Genomic DNA, 18979 nt, shown 5'->3' on the forward strand with positions numbered 1-18979 from the left:
TTGGTGCAGAGGACACATGGGAAAGCAATCTAGCAGAGCTTTTACAGGTATCAGCAAAGTTCTGTGCATTTTGTGTTTTTATTTCTGTGTGCTCCCACTTGTTTATAGATTTTCTTCAGATCCTGATCCTGCTGTAACTTTAGACTGTATTTTGTTTCACTATCATTGTACACATTCTGACTGTGAGCTACACTAGGTGATCTCCGATCTGAAAAACCACAAAGCAATAAATATGACTTCTGACCACCATCATCTGGAAAACCCCAATTGCTGATCCCCATCTGCCAACACTACAAGGGGGAGAAAAAGAAAGTAATTTTTTTTTTTAGGCCATCTTCTCCAGTAAGTCCTAATAAATTGCTTCCTGCCTACTCCTTAGATCAAATGTTCTGAGTATCTGCACATCAGTGAAATGGAGATAGAGCATCCCAAAGCTCTTCACTCCAGAACTTGTAACTTCTGGGATTTTACAGATGCAAACTCTGTTAGACCTGAGGAGCCAAATGTCAGGCCTCAACACTGATTTTTTTTTTTTTTTTTTTTTTTTGCCTGAGGAAGGACATGAGCTCCTGGCCTGCCCTAGAGCCTTATCCTCCAGCTGTAAATGTTCTTCTCCTTTTCACATCTATTTAGGCCTTTTCTATGTTATCCCATCACAGACAAGTTAGCTGTGGGTCTGTCTGCCCCACTGCTACATCACAGACTGAAGAAGGCACAGAATTGTACAAATGAAGATGTAAATGGACACATTACCCCAGCACAAACTCAAGGTATGGGTTGTAGACCAAAAAATCTTACATGACTCCTGCAATGGGAGCCATTCAATTGTGGGGGAAACATAGGCATAAAAGTTTGACACTTAGCACTGTGGACTGATAAAGAGAAATTTAGACAGGATTAAACTGTAATGAATTTAAGGTACAACTACTCTGAATGCCATTTACATTTGAATTATTTGCACCTATATTTTACTTCATGTGCTACGTAAAATTATAAGCTTAGTATTGTAACCATTTGTTCTGAAATTTCTCTTGCCTTGTTCAGACATCTTGGGATAGATCTTGCTTTCTCAAGATGTATGGCTTGAGAACCACAGAATTCACTGAAAGATTAGATGCAAGGACCGTCAGAGAGTCCAAAGTCCCAAATGCTGCTCAGAGCAGAGCTGGCTCCAGAGGTGGATAAGTTGTTCATGGCTGTGTCCTGGCAAATCTGGAACATCTCCAAGGGTGGAGATCCCCCAGCCTCTCTAAGCAACCTGACAAGGTCCTTTCTTTGGCCTTCCTTGGGGAGGAGGAGGAAGAGAGCAGGAGGAATGCAGCCATACAGCAAGTGTAAGTGTAATAATACCATCTGTATTTTACAGGGAGGAGTGTAATAGCTGTGTATGGGTGGGAGTAACATCCTTGATTAATGCCAGAAGAGACAGAACAAAGGCAAGTTCTTCCATATTTATGTCCCTCAGGAAAAAACCAAAAAGTCTCATGAGGGCTTCCTACACAGAGAAAGAATCCTTCTAGTTTGCTTCCTCTCCCGTGATTTCTGTTTTGCTGAAAAGCAGGCACTGCCCATCAATGCCGAGGAGCACACCAAACGAAAAACAGTAATTCTGCCAGACAAAGTGGTATCGCTGTCACTCTGTGACATACTTGGGAATGAAATGGGCTGCTGTCCCCGTGTACAGATGGATTTCCTAAACATATTCAGTGAGGATGGCTCAGTGGTTTTAGCCCCATTATCATAGATCACAGACTCACAGAGGGATTGGGTTTGGCTTGGAAGAAACCTGGAAGACCACCTATTTCCAACTGCCCTGCCATGGGCGTTTGAACTAGACCTTCCAGTAGACCAGATTGCTCCAGGGCCCCATCCAACCTGGCCTTGAACACCGCCAGGGATGGAATAGCAACAACCTCCCTGGGCAACCTGTTCCAATACTTCACCAGCCCGAAGAATTTCTTCCTAAAATTTCACTTTAAAGCCATTGCCGGGGCCGGCGGGACCGGCAAGGATGGCGAGGGCTGCCCAGGAGGTGGCAATCGGGAGCCTCTTACGGGAGTGGAGCAAAGGTGGAGGGAGGCTCCCAGGAAAGAGGTGGCTGCCTTTAAGGTGGGTTTATTTGCCTGCCAGATGGGAAGTCTGTGACCAGCCCCTTAGAACAGGTAAAGGCAGTAAGGCTTCTCCACCCACTCGCCTTGATCTTTCATCACCACCGTGGGCCAGGCGGGCGCTTGTGCAACGTGCGCGCCGCGCTCGGGAGGCTGCGGGAGAGGCCCATGCGCTGCCCGCAGCAGCCCGGGCACGGAGGCCGGAGCCGGCGGGGGCTGCGAGCCGGGCCCCCTCTCCGGCCAGCCTGGGGCTGAGCACCTGCAGCGGCGGGATGGAGCTCTCACTCGGGCTCCTTCTCCTCTGGGCTCTCCTTCCTCCCGAGGCGCACGGGAAAGAAGGTAAGCGTGGGACCCGCGCCGGTCCCTCTGCCTGGAGGGCTGGGTTGGGGCGCGCAGCGACGGCGACCTCGCAAAGGGGCAGGGAACGGGACGTGGCCCGCGCGTCTGGGGCTCCAGGGACACCTCCGAGGGACTGGGAGGTCAGGGAAGGGCAGCCGGTTGTGGGGGGACCACGGCCTGGCAAATCCCATCCGAATCTCTGTGGCTCAGTGAACGAGCCAGGTATGTTCTCGCCCTCCTTCACCTCTTCCTAGCTGAAGCACAAATGTCTCGGCATATCCAGTGATCTAAGAGAATTCTGCCCCTGTTCCCTCAAACACGGGCCTTGCAGATAACAAGTTTAAACACAAACTCAGAAAGTTTCTCCCCTCCACTGGCAACACCCCCGCAGTTTCCTCAGGAAGCCCTCCTAGGAGTTAACCCTTGTGAGCAAGCGGACAGTCACTTTGTCGGAGTCTTTTACCTACCCTACTCCTGGAAGACGGTGCTGGGCTTTAAAATTTCCTCTTCCACCTCTTTAGGCTTCCATTTTTCCTTTCCCTGTACCACATACTCCCTTTTATTAGACATGATTTTTTCCTTCCATCTTGGTAGTTGCACAGTGGTTATGAAACATGGGAGAATGGTAACTTTTAATAGAGAGGTGAGGGAAGTGTAAATCTCTGCTCTGTTTCTTATCTTCTCCTGCAGTCAATTCCTGCTAGGGACTTCTGTTTTGTACAGCAAGAGGTGTTGGGGTTTTCTATCCCAAGGACAGTCCTCCTTTGCTTCTTCAGGCTCTCGATTGAGGGGACTTTGTCATAAGTGGCAGTTCAGCCATGGGCTCAGCTCTGATTCTGCGAGCGCTCAGTGATCTTTTAAAGCGTCTTTGACAAGCACGTTTCCACTAAGGATCCAGCTACGTGGTGGATGCAGCTGGCAGACGTAGTGGAGAACACCAGCTTGGGTGAGAAGTAATACCGGGTGGCACCGCGCAGGCTTCGCTTTCCCTAAGAGTGTGACCAGTAGTTGGCAGTAAGAGTCAGGGACCTGTCTGCCCGCTTCTCCCCTATCTCAGCCATCTCATTTGGGCTGTGTCTGTGATCCATTCTTCCTTAACTTGTCTGTCAGGGAAACAGCTCATTTTCCAGGCGTCCTCTCTTATCTGAAGCCTTTCTTCTTTTTGGGGACACCTCCTCCCCTGTGGCTGGGCAGCCATGTGAGATTCCTAGCAGCAAAGTTGTGGACCGGAGAGTTAGTAGTCCCTGAGCACTTTATTCCTCTGCTTCTGTAGTCTTACTGACTTAATCATCCTTTCCGTGGAGAGTCCCTGTTGTGGGATTCACTTCGAGAAGTACTTCTTGGCACTGGGCTTTGTGCCTCCAGTGGGCACTCAGCAGCTGAAGGAGCTGCCATTGCTGGTAGTGCAGAACATGGCACAAAGGCTCTGCCAGGTTCCTGTCCTGGCCACTTCCAAGCTCCTTTCCCCTTGCTCTGCTAGAGCTTGCCATGCAGCCCCTCTCACTTCCACATTGCTGCTTCAGTCCTGAAGAGGATGGGATGGCGTAGATGTTATCTGGGTGATGGTTCTGGCAGGACAGGCTACCTCACCCTCTGAGCTTTTGGAGCTAACCACAAAAAAATATTATCTCAAATAAAGAGATTGAGAGTAGAGGAGAAGTGAATGAGGAGCCTTGTCTGGACAAGGAGTCTGTGGCTACGAAGGTTTTGCCATATGACCATACTGTGAGCACTTCGAACTTGCAAAACCTGGATTCCTGCTTTTCCATTCTCCCAATCCTGAAAGGGTGTTTCAGAGGTGAGAACAGCAGCGCAATCCCTCTTATCTCTGATTCTGGGCCCACAGCCTGCTTCCTCATTCCACAGGACTCTTGCTGATCTGCACTTTACACTATTACTTATAGTTGGCAGGGAGAATTTGTAAAACAGTCAGATGAGGGGGAGGAAGCCTGGTTATTTAAATGCCATTTAAAAATCTCCCCACTCCTACCTTTCACCCCCAGATTCTTTCCTGAGATGTTCAGAAACGACCCCTCTGAATACACCCACAGGAATCTAAAAGGGAATCCAAAGAATTTTCCCCGTTTCCTATGTTCCCAAGCTGGGACTTCAATAGGTACACAGAAACCAGTAGTCTGTTCTGGCACTGCCGGCAGACCCAAAGGCAGGCAAGAAGCTGCACATCCCACAGTGTGTCTTATTCCAACTCCTCTGCTTTCTCAATGTTTGCCTACAAAGTGACACATTTTTAAACGTGTCTTCAGATCAAGACTTTAGGCCAAACTGTGATCGCATTTTCAAATTCCTTTGAGGGCTAAAAATACGAACATACCAATGATTTTCTCCTTTGTCACACGACTCCAGGAGCAAGGCTTAAAGCAGCCGTGCAGTTCCGCAGGAGGTGGCCATGCTATGGCCGGAGCCATTACTCTCTCTTGATGACCCGGCCAAAAAAGTCGGAAGGTTGGGAGAGGGTTAAACTATTTCTAGGCCATAGTCAGCAGGTGGACAGTCTGAATTAGAAGTAGGGGGCTCATCAATTTGCACAACTGCTGCATCTCCTGGTTTTTGGGTACTGTGACAATGGAAAGTCCCTTCTACAACTTCACACCGCCTCTGTACTTTCCCACTGTGTTTCAAGTACTGAATAGTCCCTCCAGGCGACACTGATAGATCTTTTGTGTTGGTAATTTATTTGATTGCCCTCCTCTTCAGCCCTTTAGCTTGCTGTCTTCCTATTTCAAGGAAAGATGTGTTCAGCTGCTAATGCCGGGTACCCATTTGAATAGGCTTCAGCCTCCTTCCTTTTTGGGACAGTTTTAGGAAGTGATAAAATTTGTCAGGGTTGCGGTTTTTGGATGTGTATAGGAGAGGGTCTCATATATTAGTAAAAACTTTTAACTCCTGACTAACTGCCCTGTCTTGTATATTTCCGTCCCTCCACTAGTCATGCTTTTTGAACGTGAAAGATTTCAAAGGATGGGGGGGGGGTTGAGAGAGGAAATGCAGGCTTTACCTTCTTTGACGAAACAAGGATGAAACCATTAAGTGGGCCATATGAGTTGGGTCACCGATTTATTTTTTTCCTCTCTTCTGGTTTACAGTGGATCTACTTGACACAAGCACTGCACAGGGTGAACTGGGCTGGCTTCCCGACCCTCCGGAAGTAGGGGTGAGTACCCACATTCAAGGAAGGGGAGCCACTGGCAGTAGTAAATGATGGAAAAATATAATCCATGTTGAAATTTCACCCTACCTCTGGAAACTGAGCTTCTGAGGCTCCTGGACATTTTAGGCTTTATAAGCCTCTCTTCCCTTCACCTCTGCAGCCTCACCCCTAGCCAGCTTTTTAAGGACTGATGCCTACGGACTTCCAGTATGATTAAACATATCCTTGAAATATACTATTTCCTTGAACTAATAAAGCAATGAAGAAAAATGAAAAAATCAAATCATCCCCCTGTTTTTCATTCTGTCATGCTGGACATAAACTCATGTCTTTTTTTCCCCCCAGGAAAATAGGCAGAGCAAAAGTAATTCTGTCTCAGAGTCTCTCAAGAAATTAGAAACACCTTATAGGTTTTTAAATTCAGCAGTTGACTGAAAAAATAACTCATGGGGCAGCAATCTATGTGTGTGGGTGGGCTGCAAGATTCTCAGACTTTACACCAAGCTGTGGTGTTTGGTCCACACAGCTGACAATGAGAGAGGAATTTCCCTTTGTTTTGTGACTGTACAATTAAGTTGATGGAAGTGCTTCAAAATGTACTCCTGAAACCACTGCAACAATGGACCCCAAAAAACAGCTGAACTCTCAGTTATTTTTGTGCAAGTACAGCTATTTTGTATGAAGCGTAGTTGAGCAGTCCCTCTGGAGTCACAACCTACATCAGTGAAGGTGGTTTCCTTTGTAGCAGCGGTGCTGTGGGAGTGGCGGAAGGAAGGCACAAAGAAAAGGGAATTTAGGGACTATGCTGTGGTAGTTAGCACGTATGTTAATAGGCAGTTTCAGTTCCATCCATGCTCTTGTGTTTGTAGCGAGTCCCAAGCTTTCCAATGGAGAGTCTTCACCCTTCCTGCTCTCAAGTAGACCTGAGTAGAGCCTGTTCCTAACTCATTTCCGTAATTTTCCTCTGTAATGTACTGTGGCTGGTTTAAATCCACCCCAGCCTCCTCCTCCTTCCCGGTAGCATTGCTGGGTGAAGTAGAGCCAGACAGTGAGGTTCTCCTGTACTGGCATAACTGCATTTGTTTCATTAGTAAAGCTGTTTTGGTTATTATTAGTAGTATTATTATACCCTGCTCAAAACAGGTGCCCTAGTGAGACATACATGTAGATCATGTTTTGCCCATTGTTCCCTTTGTTGTCTCATCAACTCTCTGTGTGGTAATTTTACCCCAATTCTAGGCTCCAGGTATGTTCAGGATGAAGATTGCCTCTTGAAAAGATTGAAAAAAACCAACTGAAAAGTGTGTTCTAAAACAAAAATCTGATAGAAAGAAAATAAAACCTTTATTACAGAACATCTGAGTGTTGCACAGTGGGTTCAGAGCAGTGTCAGGAGTTGGCAAATCCTTCTGCTTGTGCTACATCTGCTTTTTAAAATATGTATATTCACAATATAATTGTAACTGAGGATTGTTGAAAATATGGGGAACATGGCCTGAGAGGAATCAAAACTAACAGATCAGGATATGGATGACTGATAAAACAACAGAGGATGAAGAATAGATTCATTGACTTCTCATGAGCAAGTCTTTTGAGGAGATTTGTCTAATTACATCATTTCCCAATAACTTTTAGGTGGAAATCTGACAAATTGCCACAAGCAGAAAGGGAACAATGACTGATTCTCTTGCAAACAGAACTTTGAACAGGTGTTTCTGAAACCATTCCTTCAAAATGAAGAATTATGTATGTTCAAAAAAGAACGGAAATTAATTCAGTCCATTTTTTGACAAAAAAGAGCCAAGATTAGTACTGAATAATCTGACTAGGCTGATTAGTAACAGGCTGGAAATGTCTGAGCTGTACTGCACACAGAGCTGAAGGGTGTACTTCATGTAACGCTGCTACTTGTACCTAACCTCAGATGCCGGAGATCTCCCATCAGTGAGCTGGATTTGTGTCAATATACTTATCGCACAGAGGAGGAATTTGCTGTGGGGAATTTTCATGCTTTATATGGACAAGGCCCCCGAGGCATAGCCCAGAAGAGGCTGGCTAAGTCTGTGGAGGCAGAACTACACCTTTGTTTTCTCCTTACTTGTAGCCAATGACAGAGGATGAAGTGGCTTGCCAGGTGTGGTTGTTTCATGGTCAGACCATGGCTGTATCCAGGGCAGACAATGCTCCCATTAACACAGGGGCTCAGCCTGAGAACACTACTCAGTTTAGGACTGCACTTCTGTAGTTCAGAACTTTTGCACCACATTAGCCGGCATCTTGCCTAAGCTTAAGGGTAGTCTTTGAGTGAAAGTCTCTGTGCTTTAAGTAAAGTGTCTGTAGAGTTTTGTTTGTTAAAAGGTTTGTGCTAGCTTGCTTTGTAGTAGCTATTTAGAAAGGGTTTCATTCACTTTAGGCTACTATTGGAAACTAGGCTTTTAGAGGCAGACTGTAGTTCCTACAATCCCCTTTTATCTACCTTATCACCCACCACCCCCCTCCTCTAACATATTCCTTGATAACTCTTTTTTGGCTTTGAAGTTTTGCCACAGCAACACCAGGTGGGCATAGAGAGGTGTGTTTCAGTAGTAGTGGTAGATTTCCACCTTTTAACATATATTAGAGAGCAAATGATGGCCACTTTGAAGGTGTCAGGAGTACAGAATTTCTTTAAGATTCCCCATGCTGCACAAAGAGCCTAGCTACCTGAACTGGTTTCAGATACCACTGAAACTGTTCAAAAAGGACCTCTCAAATCCAATCATGAACAAATTGACTTATCAGGCATTTTTACTTGGCAGTTTGTAAAATGACATTATAAAAAGTTATTAATCACTAATTTGCTTTCAAATATAATTGCATCAGCTGTGACCAGATTGTGATGAGGAATTATGCTTTCCTCTTGCATTTTACTTTTAATAGACAAGGCTCTAAGCCACCCCAGCCCAGCTTTGAAGTCAGCCTTGTTCTGAGCAAGGGGTTGGAGTAGAGAACCAAACCTAAAACTTCATGTTTGTGTGATAATTTAGAATTGTTTGTTCATTAGAATTCTGAGCTTGAATTTTTAGCCGAGGCACAAAAGGTCCTCATGATTTTATGTTTTGATTTTTTTTCATGATTTTATGTAATATCTATTCCTATATAGATTTTCTGTATCAGTTTATGCAGGCCTACAATACAACATACTGAGCAATCCAATATTTGTCTTTAATGCTGTGATTATCTCACTCCCAGCTTGTGGGTCTATCTTGAAATTTTCATTTTATCCACAATTTCCAATTTTTGTGTATGTGAATAGTATTTGCATAATCCAGGCATACTCCCATGAGTACATGTGACTACTTAAGTTCCAAGCCATTTGTGCTGGAGAATGCTGCACACTGGGCTTCTCAATATGACTTTTTCTCTATATATTGTTGAAAGAATTGTAAATTGAGTACACTTAATTTTTTTCATCTGCTACATTTTCCTGGGAGATGTGCTTTCACCAGTTCTACAACTGTCTTTGCTTGTAAAAGGGTCCTTTTTCATGGTGACTTCATTTTTAAATTGGATGCATGTTATTTCAGAAATCACATGAAATCCACTACTGCCAAATTGTGCCATATTTATTACATGTTAAAAGTTTGGCAAGGCTCAATTTTCAGCTGGTAGCTGCTTTGTGGAGCTTATTTTTCCCAACTTATATTCCTGCTTGGATCATAGCGTTAAAGCTTCCCAATGACTTTCTTAGTCTCCTTTCCAGGCTCCTGTTGTTCTCAGTCTTTTATTCACAGTGAGGAGGAGGACATAATTATTTTCCTGCCTATTTCATACCCTCACTTGCTTCCACACATACTTCAAAGCATTGCTATCAGTTTCAAGCTTTCTACCAGTTTCCCAGTGTGCACAGCACCTGATCTGCTCAGCTTTTCCAAAGTCTACTTTCAAACAAGACTAAGGATGAGCATGTAATGCCAGTGGCCTAACTGGCATTAGTATCCCAAAGGCTATCAATGAATAGCCACTAACTTCAACTACTGTGGCTCTAGAACCACATGAAAACTTTGGAAATTATGTGATTCTTGTTCAGGAACAAGAGTTCTGAGTTCTGTACCTCATGTTCCATGAAAAGTTTAATTATGACCACAGCAACTGCTAAAACTATGTGAATACAATTTGATTAAGCCAAAAAAAAAATCAGATTTTTTTTTTTTTTACCTGTGACCTGTCAGCAACTTCTATATCACTGACCACACCATAACATTTGCATGCCTTCAGGTTCTAGCAAGTTGAGGTTGCATTCCACCAGACTCAGTGGTCCCAGATTTCAGTATCAGCTAATGGCTGGTTTCTGTTCCACCACTTCTTGGTCAGACAGATAGTCTCGATCACAAAAGAAATAGTGCTATGGGGCACACAGCCTTCAGCCTGCAAGCAATTCCAGCACAGCACTCCTATCTCGTTAAACCTGGGCAGTTCACTGAGTCAGACTTGATGATCACTTAGTCAGACTCAATGATCTCTTACTCAGATAGTCTTACTTGGAAGAGTCTCAGCCAGTCAGCTTTTTGTAGCATCCAAAGGTGGTGTGAAAAGCAGCCATCAGAACAGCTGTTCTGTGCACATCTTCCCACAACTGTTGTTCATGCATGTCCTTTAGGAGCTAACTCAGAGGAGTGCCATCACCTCTGAAGCTGGAGTAGAGTAGCGGTGTACACCTCACTGCTCTCCGTTAAGTATCAGGCATAGGGGATTAGCTCCCCTGAGTGAACAGGATCTATATAGAAATAAGGGAAATATGCTTAGTAAAGTCAACAACTACCTGGAAATGGGAACAGCTCTGGCTTCAGGGTTGTATGCTGACATGACCTGCTGCTGTTGATCTGTGGACTGGTGGAGAGGTATTTGTTAATGATATCCTGTTAATTGAAAATTAATTATTTTGTGTCAATTTGGGAGAGAAGGAAAAAAATATTATGCATATCCTGATATACTTTACTCAGAAGTGTGAGAAGGGGGAATACAAACCAGTAAGATGAGAGCGAGTGAAGTGTAAATTAATAGCTGTAGGGAAGGCCAGATTGCATGAGCCACCAACTAGGCAGCCTAGGATGGAGTCACTGCCAGAGACCCAAGTAACAATCTTGGCCAGTGCACTCTGTTGTGACCTGAAGGGTAGAAAAGAGCACATTGTGAGCTGAAGATGCTGTACAGCCATGACATTCATCACCACGGCTGCTCGGGCACTGGGGTGGTGACAGCCCTGTTGCCTGGCAGCCTCAGAAAGCTGCTTCACTCTTTTATAGCTGTTGAATGAGTGGACAAGGTTCACTGAACTTTCTTGTGTCAACACAAAAGCAGCACAAGTCAGCTGGAGCTTGGAGATTAACCTGCCTATAGCATGGTCCTCCAAGAAGACTAACAAGCTATTTAAAATAATAATAATAATATTAAAACCCAACCAACCAAATAAACAGAAAACCAAACAAAACAACTTCTATTATACCAACTAAAATACTGGTGAGTTTGGAGGCAAGAAATTACAAAGAAAAGGCTTTACATCTTTTCTTGCCTGCTGTGTCCTTGAAGGATGAACCTATGCTTTGAACTGTGATTCTCACTATCTCAGAGGCAGATCTGCAGAAAAATATTCCCATTATTTATTTCTCAAAAGGTTATTTCCATTGTTTCCAAGGTCTAGTTTCTGGCTTCTCTTTGCTTGACCTGAATATTGCCAGCTCCTCACATGACTTTCAGGCTGCCATCTCCTGCAGTTTCTTTTATCCAGGCAGGTTTGATCATCATCAAGGCATAATTACCCCATCCCTGTGTGGGATTCCACCTGATCCATCTTTAAAGGAATTTATACAAACAGAGCAAGTATTGCCCATCACCATCAGACTAATTTCCAGCTTCTCTGTAAACACTAGAAGTACACTTGACATGCCATACAAAACCACAGCTCACAATATAAAGCCCTTTACCTTGAAAAAATGAAAAAAATCACTTCAATTTACAATGGATCCTATGCAATGTAATGCAAAAATAACATGAAAGCTAATGTTTGCTTTATTGGTAATGTGGCTTTAGCCATGAATTCTGAACTCTTAAGATGCACAATCTGATTTTTCATTCCTATCCTTTTTGTAGTTATTGGTACTGTTAGTGAGTGTTAGTAAAACAAGTGTTCCAAACCAGCTAGGTGAAATGTTGGACTAGAGTATCATTATCACTCATCTAGCACCATCTGTTACGACCAGAACTGTTTTCATGCAAGACCTTAATGTGGTCAGGCAGTTCAGAGAATGAGCAGACAGCAGAACCTGGGTTTGATAAACAGGTTCTGTAATCAATGCACTGGGTCTCAGTGTCCCACATGAACACCTTATCTTCCCATAACAGCATGAGTACAGTTAAATTGAAAGGACATGGGTGGGATGGAGACCTATGTGCTAGTGCCCTAAAGAATGAGTAATTACATAATGGAGTTGCTCCTCCCTGAAAATAACCAATGGATCATTGTGGGGAAAAAATATATCATCCCACCCATAAAGATACTGTAGATAAGTAAACATCTCTTCTGTGTTCAGTTGTGTCAAAGGCTCCATGATGATGTGATGAAATTAAAATTGCCTGACCATATGCAAATGATCAAAGAAATAAGAGCAGCCTCAGCTGTTCTCAGATTTAAAGTTACAGGACTCATGAAGTGTCTAGATGTCACCATGCTTCTTTCATCATCATCATCATCATCTAAATTGTCTTCCACACCAGCAAAAGAACTTCAAAGAGTATTGAGAAACTTTCAGTAAAGGGTCATAGAAGCTTCAATTCTAGAATACACCACTGTGGTGATGCTATTTTTGGTTGGCTGGTCCAGCTTGCCTCCTGATAAATTTTTGTCAGATGTATTTCAACTGAAGAGAAGCTCTTCACTGTATTAAAACAGGTGCCAGCAAGGTGCCTCTCTTGTCACCAGCTTTCCTCTGAGGAAATGACACTATGATTGTAGCACAGCTGTAATTAATTACCTTCAATGCGGAATCTGTTCCACTAAGGCTTTTTGGTCATGGTAGCATGCAAATGCTACACTATACAAAAGTCAAGACACTCCACAGGTAAGACTGTAGCCAGGGAAAGGGGATAAAAACTGTTCCATGGCATATGTTTTCCTAGGTGGGTTCAGGCTTGGCACACTAGTGATGTATTGTTACTGAAAAACGTTGATGTTTTGGGGCTTTGTAATTTTTCTTCAGGAAGAGATTTAATGGCCTCTCAATTATGTTGAAAATTAAATGAGATTGAGACACACTTGCTATGCACAGGTACACTGTAACTGGCTTTACTAACTTAGCTGGTCTTTTTCTCTTAGTGAAATTTTCTAACCCAAAGTTAAACAAGTCATTAGATTTCAGCATATGAACTCTTTGACTTTTCCAGTAGGAATTTTTATTAACTTTTCCAGTGGAGACATGAATCTTAGTTCAGTAACTTTAAGCCTACTGGCTAGGCTTGCCTAGCTTTTGCTTCTGTAAGTCTCTTAAAAGTATCACTGTGCCTTTCCTTGGGGGTCTGCAGACCACAGATTGGAAGTCACTGTGCTGAGGTAATGTGAAAGCAAATGAGACAGAGGTTGCAGCAGGCAGGCAGGCCCTTTTTTGAAAGGAGACAGGGCAAGTCTCTGGCAAGCTGGAGATGGAGACAGTATTCTTACTGTGAGTCACAAGCTCTTCTGACTCTAGTCTCAGCCTACAATTTCCAATACTGTCACAGTCTGCTGCCTCTGTCACTGGTAGCCTACCTCTCTGTTAGCAGGGATGAAATTTGTATTTTTCAACATTAAAAGCTTGTTTCCTTCCTTTTTTTCCCCACTAAAAAAGGCTAAAACCAAAAGAGACCACTTCATTGATGCCTGCAAAGTCTGAGACAGTGGCTCCAAGGTGTGCAAACTGCCTCTTATACCTGATGGTAGATCCCAGGAAGAGTAGCCCACAGATGGATGAAGGAATCACAACTTGTCCTAGATAGGATCTTTGACACAAACTTAATCTAGAGAAGGCTTATTATACAGAAAAAGCAGAGTAAGCCTTCTGTAGGCTCCAGAACTTCAAACTGTATAATCGTTTCAGAGTCAATAAAGGCAGATATTAAAAGGCACATACCTTATCTTATCTTTGGGTTTTTACTCACATGGCAGACCAAACCAATACTGTTTACTACAAATATCTATTGGTGTCCTTACAGGTTGTCATTTAAGTCATTCTGAACAGCCTTTATAAAGACAGCTTTCTTTATATGGAATCAAACCAATAAGAGCAAAGTTGCTTTCCTTTTTTCCTTTTTTTTCTGAACTTGCAGTGTTTTGAGGTTATTGACACAGTACCTTTGCCTTGAGGTTGTTTTTCACTTGACTCTAATTGCTGTGCTGGAATAATTTTGCTCTGTATTACACCACCACACAAAGATTTTCAAGAACAAACCTCTGGAACTAGGTGCCTGTGTTAGTATATGGATTTCTGAGAAGCACAGAAAACCCGTTTGTTCTCAAATTCAATGGCTACATACTTAGACTTTTTAGGAAGCCAAGCTACTAACCTATGGCACTTTCCTGAATGTATTGGCATTTGTTTTCTTAGCAACTTTTAAAGAATTCTAAAAGATTTTAAGAGTTTGAAGACTAGTTTAAGGACAGTTTAGACTCTAACTTAAAAAATAAGAGAGTTAAAAAGGCATTTTAAAGAATAACATGCAAAGACTTTAAGAACTCTTTAGCTTGCTTGGAGCAGGGAATTGGACTAAATGATCTTCAAGGGTCCTTTCCATCCTAAATCTTTCAATTATTCTGAATCTCATGAGAAAGTTTTCTCTCACATCAAAAACCCACAAATTCACTCACTGCTAAAATAAGGAAGTCTGACTAACACTGTTCTCCACTTCTAGAAGAATGTTACCTGTTCTGTGGCCAACTGGAGTAAGGCAATAGTGTCTGGAATGAAGTGGTTAAAAAGTTATATTATCAAAGGAGGTTGATTCAATGTCATTGGCAGACAAACTGCAGAGGCAAGTAATTAATATTGATCGAGCCAGACTTTAACACACATGTTTATTAAGAACATTACATTAAAAATCAGAGGCATACATTTTGATTTTGCAGCAGATTCTTTGAGGATGGGAGACAGTTGCCTGGCAAATTCTGGTCTCATCACCCTTTCATTAAATGTTGTATGTAACAGTTTTCCTCTACTGCTTTGAATTTAAAAGCTTCACTGAATAATGAAAAGAAGTCAGAAGCATATTTAACAATAGTTCTGTATTGTTAGCATAAATAATATCCTCATTTTACTTCCTTTACCCATCAGCAGTAGAGTCTAGAAAAAACATGTCTGACTCCCTTATTTCTTTGCACCACACTGCATATGAAACTGTGTAATTGTCAGTGCCAAGCATCTTTGCCCTGAAGAACTGAGTCTGGAAGAAGCTGGGCTGAGATGAGCTAAGAAATACAGGAGTTAGCAGCTGGATTCTTTTTTCCAGCAGTATAGTTTAAAGGAATTTTTTTGTTGTTGTTGCTAGAGTTGCCACCACTAAAAATAAAAACTTTGGTCCTGTATCATGTAAGCTTTGAAAATATATTTTCTGGACAGGCACCACAGCAGCTCATGTCTTTCAGTGAGACATGCAAAAACCACTTTCTGGTGACACTTGTCTGTGGTACTGCCTTGGGATAAACTGCTAATGGAAAGTTGTCTAACTCTCAGCCTCCAAATGCAATTATGCTTTTCCCAGGCAGACGTGCATTGAAAAATGCTTCTAAAAGCCAGTCCTAACATTGTCAGTGTATGAAAGCCAGTTTGCTCTTATTCTCCTTCCTAATTTCTTTTCTTCTACTTCAGTCTACTTCAGGATGCATTATAAATTCAGTTTTGTAACATCTTCCAGAAGGTTTTCAGTTAAAGGCTGCAAGAGGTCATTAAGTGATTGTCCCTTCTGCTTGATCAATTGGGATTGATCCATCAGTCACTTTTTTTGTTTTGCTATCATAAATCCTTTGACCTTCAGTGTGTGAAATAAGTGTAAATCCTGTGTGCTGCAGGTCTATGCCAGCTGGATCAGATTAAGAGGGTGGGGTAACACTGGGGATTAATTATGTGGAGAAAAAAGGGAACAAGAAGGGACACATAGATACCATCCCCAGAACTTCTTGGGAGGAGATTGCTAGTATGCACTTAGGTAAAAGGCTGAAATCATGCAGAGAGGAGCTTGTTCTATCAGCAGGACTTACTGGTTTGGAGAAGGCTCTCCAATACTTTTCAGAGTGGGGCTGTGTAGGAGGTATGCTCTCAGTCATGGCATAAAAGCAGAGCCTCTTTGGCAGTCTGTGGGTCCATCTCTTGTATTCCACTAGCGGAGTGACCTGGTGTGTGGGGAGGCAAGCTGTTGTGCTGTGAGCAGAGGAGGTGGTGGTGCTGAAGAAATGTGTGAATCTCATGCTCAGCCCATGAGATCTGACAAGTCTGGAGTAACACAGACTGAGGCCTTGTTTAAATTGCATCTTAACCTGGGGTGTGATTTAAAACCAAGATGCTTAAACTTGTGCCAGTACTTATGTGGGCACTTGTTTCAATTTAGCTTGATTAAACATTTAAAGTATAATGAGAAAGGCAGTCTTAGCACTGGGGAGAAAAGGATGTAAGTTATTTTCCCTGTGGACAAAACCTTGCTTTGCAAATTTTCGGTTCTCCTATGTGAATTACTCAGAAGAGAATGCTCTTTGCATTTTATATCTGACCTGTGGTAAGGAAAGAAAAACCAGAGCCACCCAAAATTTGGCAAAAGCATGTGTTAAAATCAGTATCAAACTTTATTAGATTCATGCAAATAGTATTAGTAAGGTCATATAACCAGCTGGGCCCATGTCCTCCTCTCGGCCATTATTTGCCTGGGGAAGATGCAGAACCTAAATGCAATGAAGTCAGGAAAATCAACCGAGTTTTAATAGTTAAATTAGGTTTTGCAAAATATCCCACTTAAAGAAGCGTGAACTCCAAGTTAATGAGTGCTTGCTCTACAACAGTCTTCCTGCAATTTACCTTTCCATTATGCCAGGCCATCTTTTCTCTTACCCCCAAATGCTGTGCATTATTTTCAGGGGCTCATAATAGTCCTGGTCTGATAGGTCCTACTGTACACCTGAATGTAAACTGTATCAGAGAGAAGTGGCCAATACATGGGAGTAGTGGGTCTTTTTCTCAATCTCCAAGGTAAGGCAGTGCATGGAAGAAGTAAATTGGAACCAAGATAAGGATGAAGGAGATGTACAAAGATCTATGTAAGTCAGATCCTAATTGCAGGATCCTCTTTGCTCCCTATGTACAGAGTTTAGGCAGCCATGGAGCTCTAGACCAGATGCAGCTTTTGCTGAGTGTAAGAGACTTTTTAGCTGGTGAGACTTTGAGCCCTGAACCCTGTGTAAGAATTGATTTTTAGGCAAGATTTTGTCATATTTGAAGTGAAACTTATTTCTCACACCTGTCTAACAGAATGTGTTTTCTTCTCCCCGTGGAGCAGTGGAGTGAAGTGCAGCAGATGATAAATGGTACCCCGATCTACATGTACCAGGACTGCAGTGTGCTTTCTGAGGGTGACACCGATCACTGGCTTCGCACCAACTGGATTTATCGGGGCGAGGCAGCCTCGCGCGTTTATGTGGAGCTGAAGTTTACTGTGAGGGACTGCAAGAGCTTCAAAGGTGAAGTGGTGACCTGCAAAGAGACCTTCAATCTCTATTACATGGAGTCTGAACAAGATGTTGGGATCCAGTTCCGCCGCCCGCTGTTCACCAAGGTCTGTATTGCTGAGGGTGAAGACTGAGTCATATCTTTCAGCTTAAACTTGTCATATCTTTCAGCTTAAGCTAGGTGTGTCTTGCTGGCTGGGACAGGCTAGGAGAACCAGCATGTGGGGAAGGGCATGGATAGTAAGTGCTGTCCTTAGAGTAAACTTTACCCCTGGTGCCCTCTGTGATGCTCAGAGCAGTCTTTGCCACAGGAGGCATAGGAGGTTTCAAATGAGATCAGACCTGTGTTCTGCGTAACCTCTTATTTAACCAGACACCACATAGGTAAGGATTCTAAAGGGTTGTGACAGGGCTGGATGGTTATACCAATTTTAGAAATAGTAAAGCAGAGACCAAAGGAATTTTACTTGCCTTAGGGAATAAAACAAGATTAGACCAGGCAAAGAACAGAATCCAGTTCAGGTCTCAGTGGTCCTGATTATTTACTCTGATTGCCGTGAGATATAGGGTCTTGTTTCATAAACCCAGAGGTGATGGCTTGCTGCAGTGAAATTCTCCCTGGTGTAAAGGTATTTAGCACTGCTCTATTTTACCTGCTGTTTTCCTCAATGTTGTGCACTCTTGCCATGGAAACATTGGAATTGCAGAATAGAGAACCTCTGCTCTCTTTTCTTGGAGGAAATTCTCTAAGCCAATTCTGTTCTAATAGAAGCCACAGACCTAAAGTATTTGACTGCCCTTTCCTTTGCAGTTAAAATGGGATGTGATAGAAACAAAGAGTAGAAATGGCCACCACAGGCAGAGCAGAACTCTGGTAACTGACTCCCCTCCCTCCCCAGTGCTCCTCCACCTCCCCTGCAGCCTACAACATGACTTTGTGCGATATCTCCACAACTCCTAAACATGCCTTATGATCCCTGCCAAATGCAGCTGCTCTACAGAGCCTTTCATCTCCCATCCAACTACAAGGAGTGGGTGGTGTCGTACAATGGGAAGGGGCCTGTGGAGGAGAGGATCAGTTATCAGGCTCTCCCACCAAGAAGAAAGGCCATCCCACCTGCAGTCCAGCTCTTCCATGTCACAGGGTGTCACAGAGGCCTTTCCCATTTGCTCAAGCATAGAAAATATCCTCACTCACTCATTCACTCTTATCCTTTGTTTGCAGAGGCAGTGGGAATGCAAAAGCATGGGAGCATTTTTCACCCAAGTACCTACAGTGCTGAAATATGTTGAGTGCTGCACAAGGAGCACCTTACACTAGATTACCTGAACTGCAGCAGCTACAGCCTAAAAGCAAGTGGCTCTAATTCCCTGATTGGTTTCAAAGCGCAACTCTTGAGTGGTGTTGTGGATGTACTGCATGCAATTTGCAAACAAAGAAAATTATGACAGAAAAGGGGCAGTTCCTGAAGACCTCTGTAATCAGGGACTTGGAACACAGGGTACTGTAGAAGACCAGTGAATGACTACCAAGCAGTTGAAGGAGATGATGGATGGAAAGTACAGAGGCAGGAAAATATGCCTGCCCCATTTTTAAAACTTCTTCCAAGTGCAAAGAAAGCATGCGGTGCAGTGTAATTAGAAGCA

The 18979-nt window shown here is 43.1% G+C and overlaps 1 protein-coding gene across 1 annotated transcript in view; it reads left to right on the top strand.

Annotated features, from left to right (window-relative positions):
* The first annotated feature begins 2321 nt into the window (after positions 1 to 2321).
* The window catches only part of EPHA1 (EPH receptor A1), a 33807-nt gene continuing 17149 nt past the window's right edge, over positions 2322 to 18979 (top strand). Inside the window, exons 1-3 of the mRNA XM_053934528.1 lie at positions 2322 to 2447; positions 5552 to 5619; positions 17164 to 17439. Coding sequence (XP_053790503.1) covers positions 2381 to 2447; positions 5552 to 5619; positions 17164 to 17439 — 411 coding nt within the window. The 5' untranslated portion in view covers positions 2322 to 2380. The remainder of the gene's footprint in view (positions 2448 to 5551; positions 5620 to 17163; positions 17440 to 18979) is intronic.

This window comes from Vidua chalybeata, chromosome 2 (genome assembly GCF_026979565.1).
Source record: "Vidua chalybeata isolate OUT-0048 chromosome 2, bVidCha1 merged haplotype, whole genome shotgun sequence".
Classification (NCBI taxonomy): domain Eukaryota; kingdom Metazoa; phylum Chordata; class Aves; order Passeriformes; family Viduidae; genus Vidua; species Vidua chalybeata.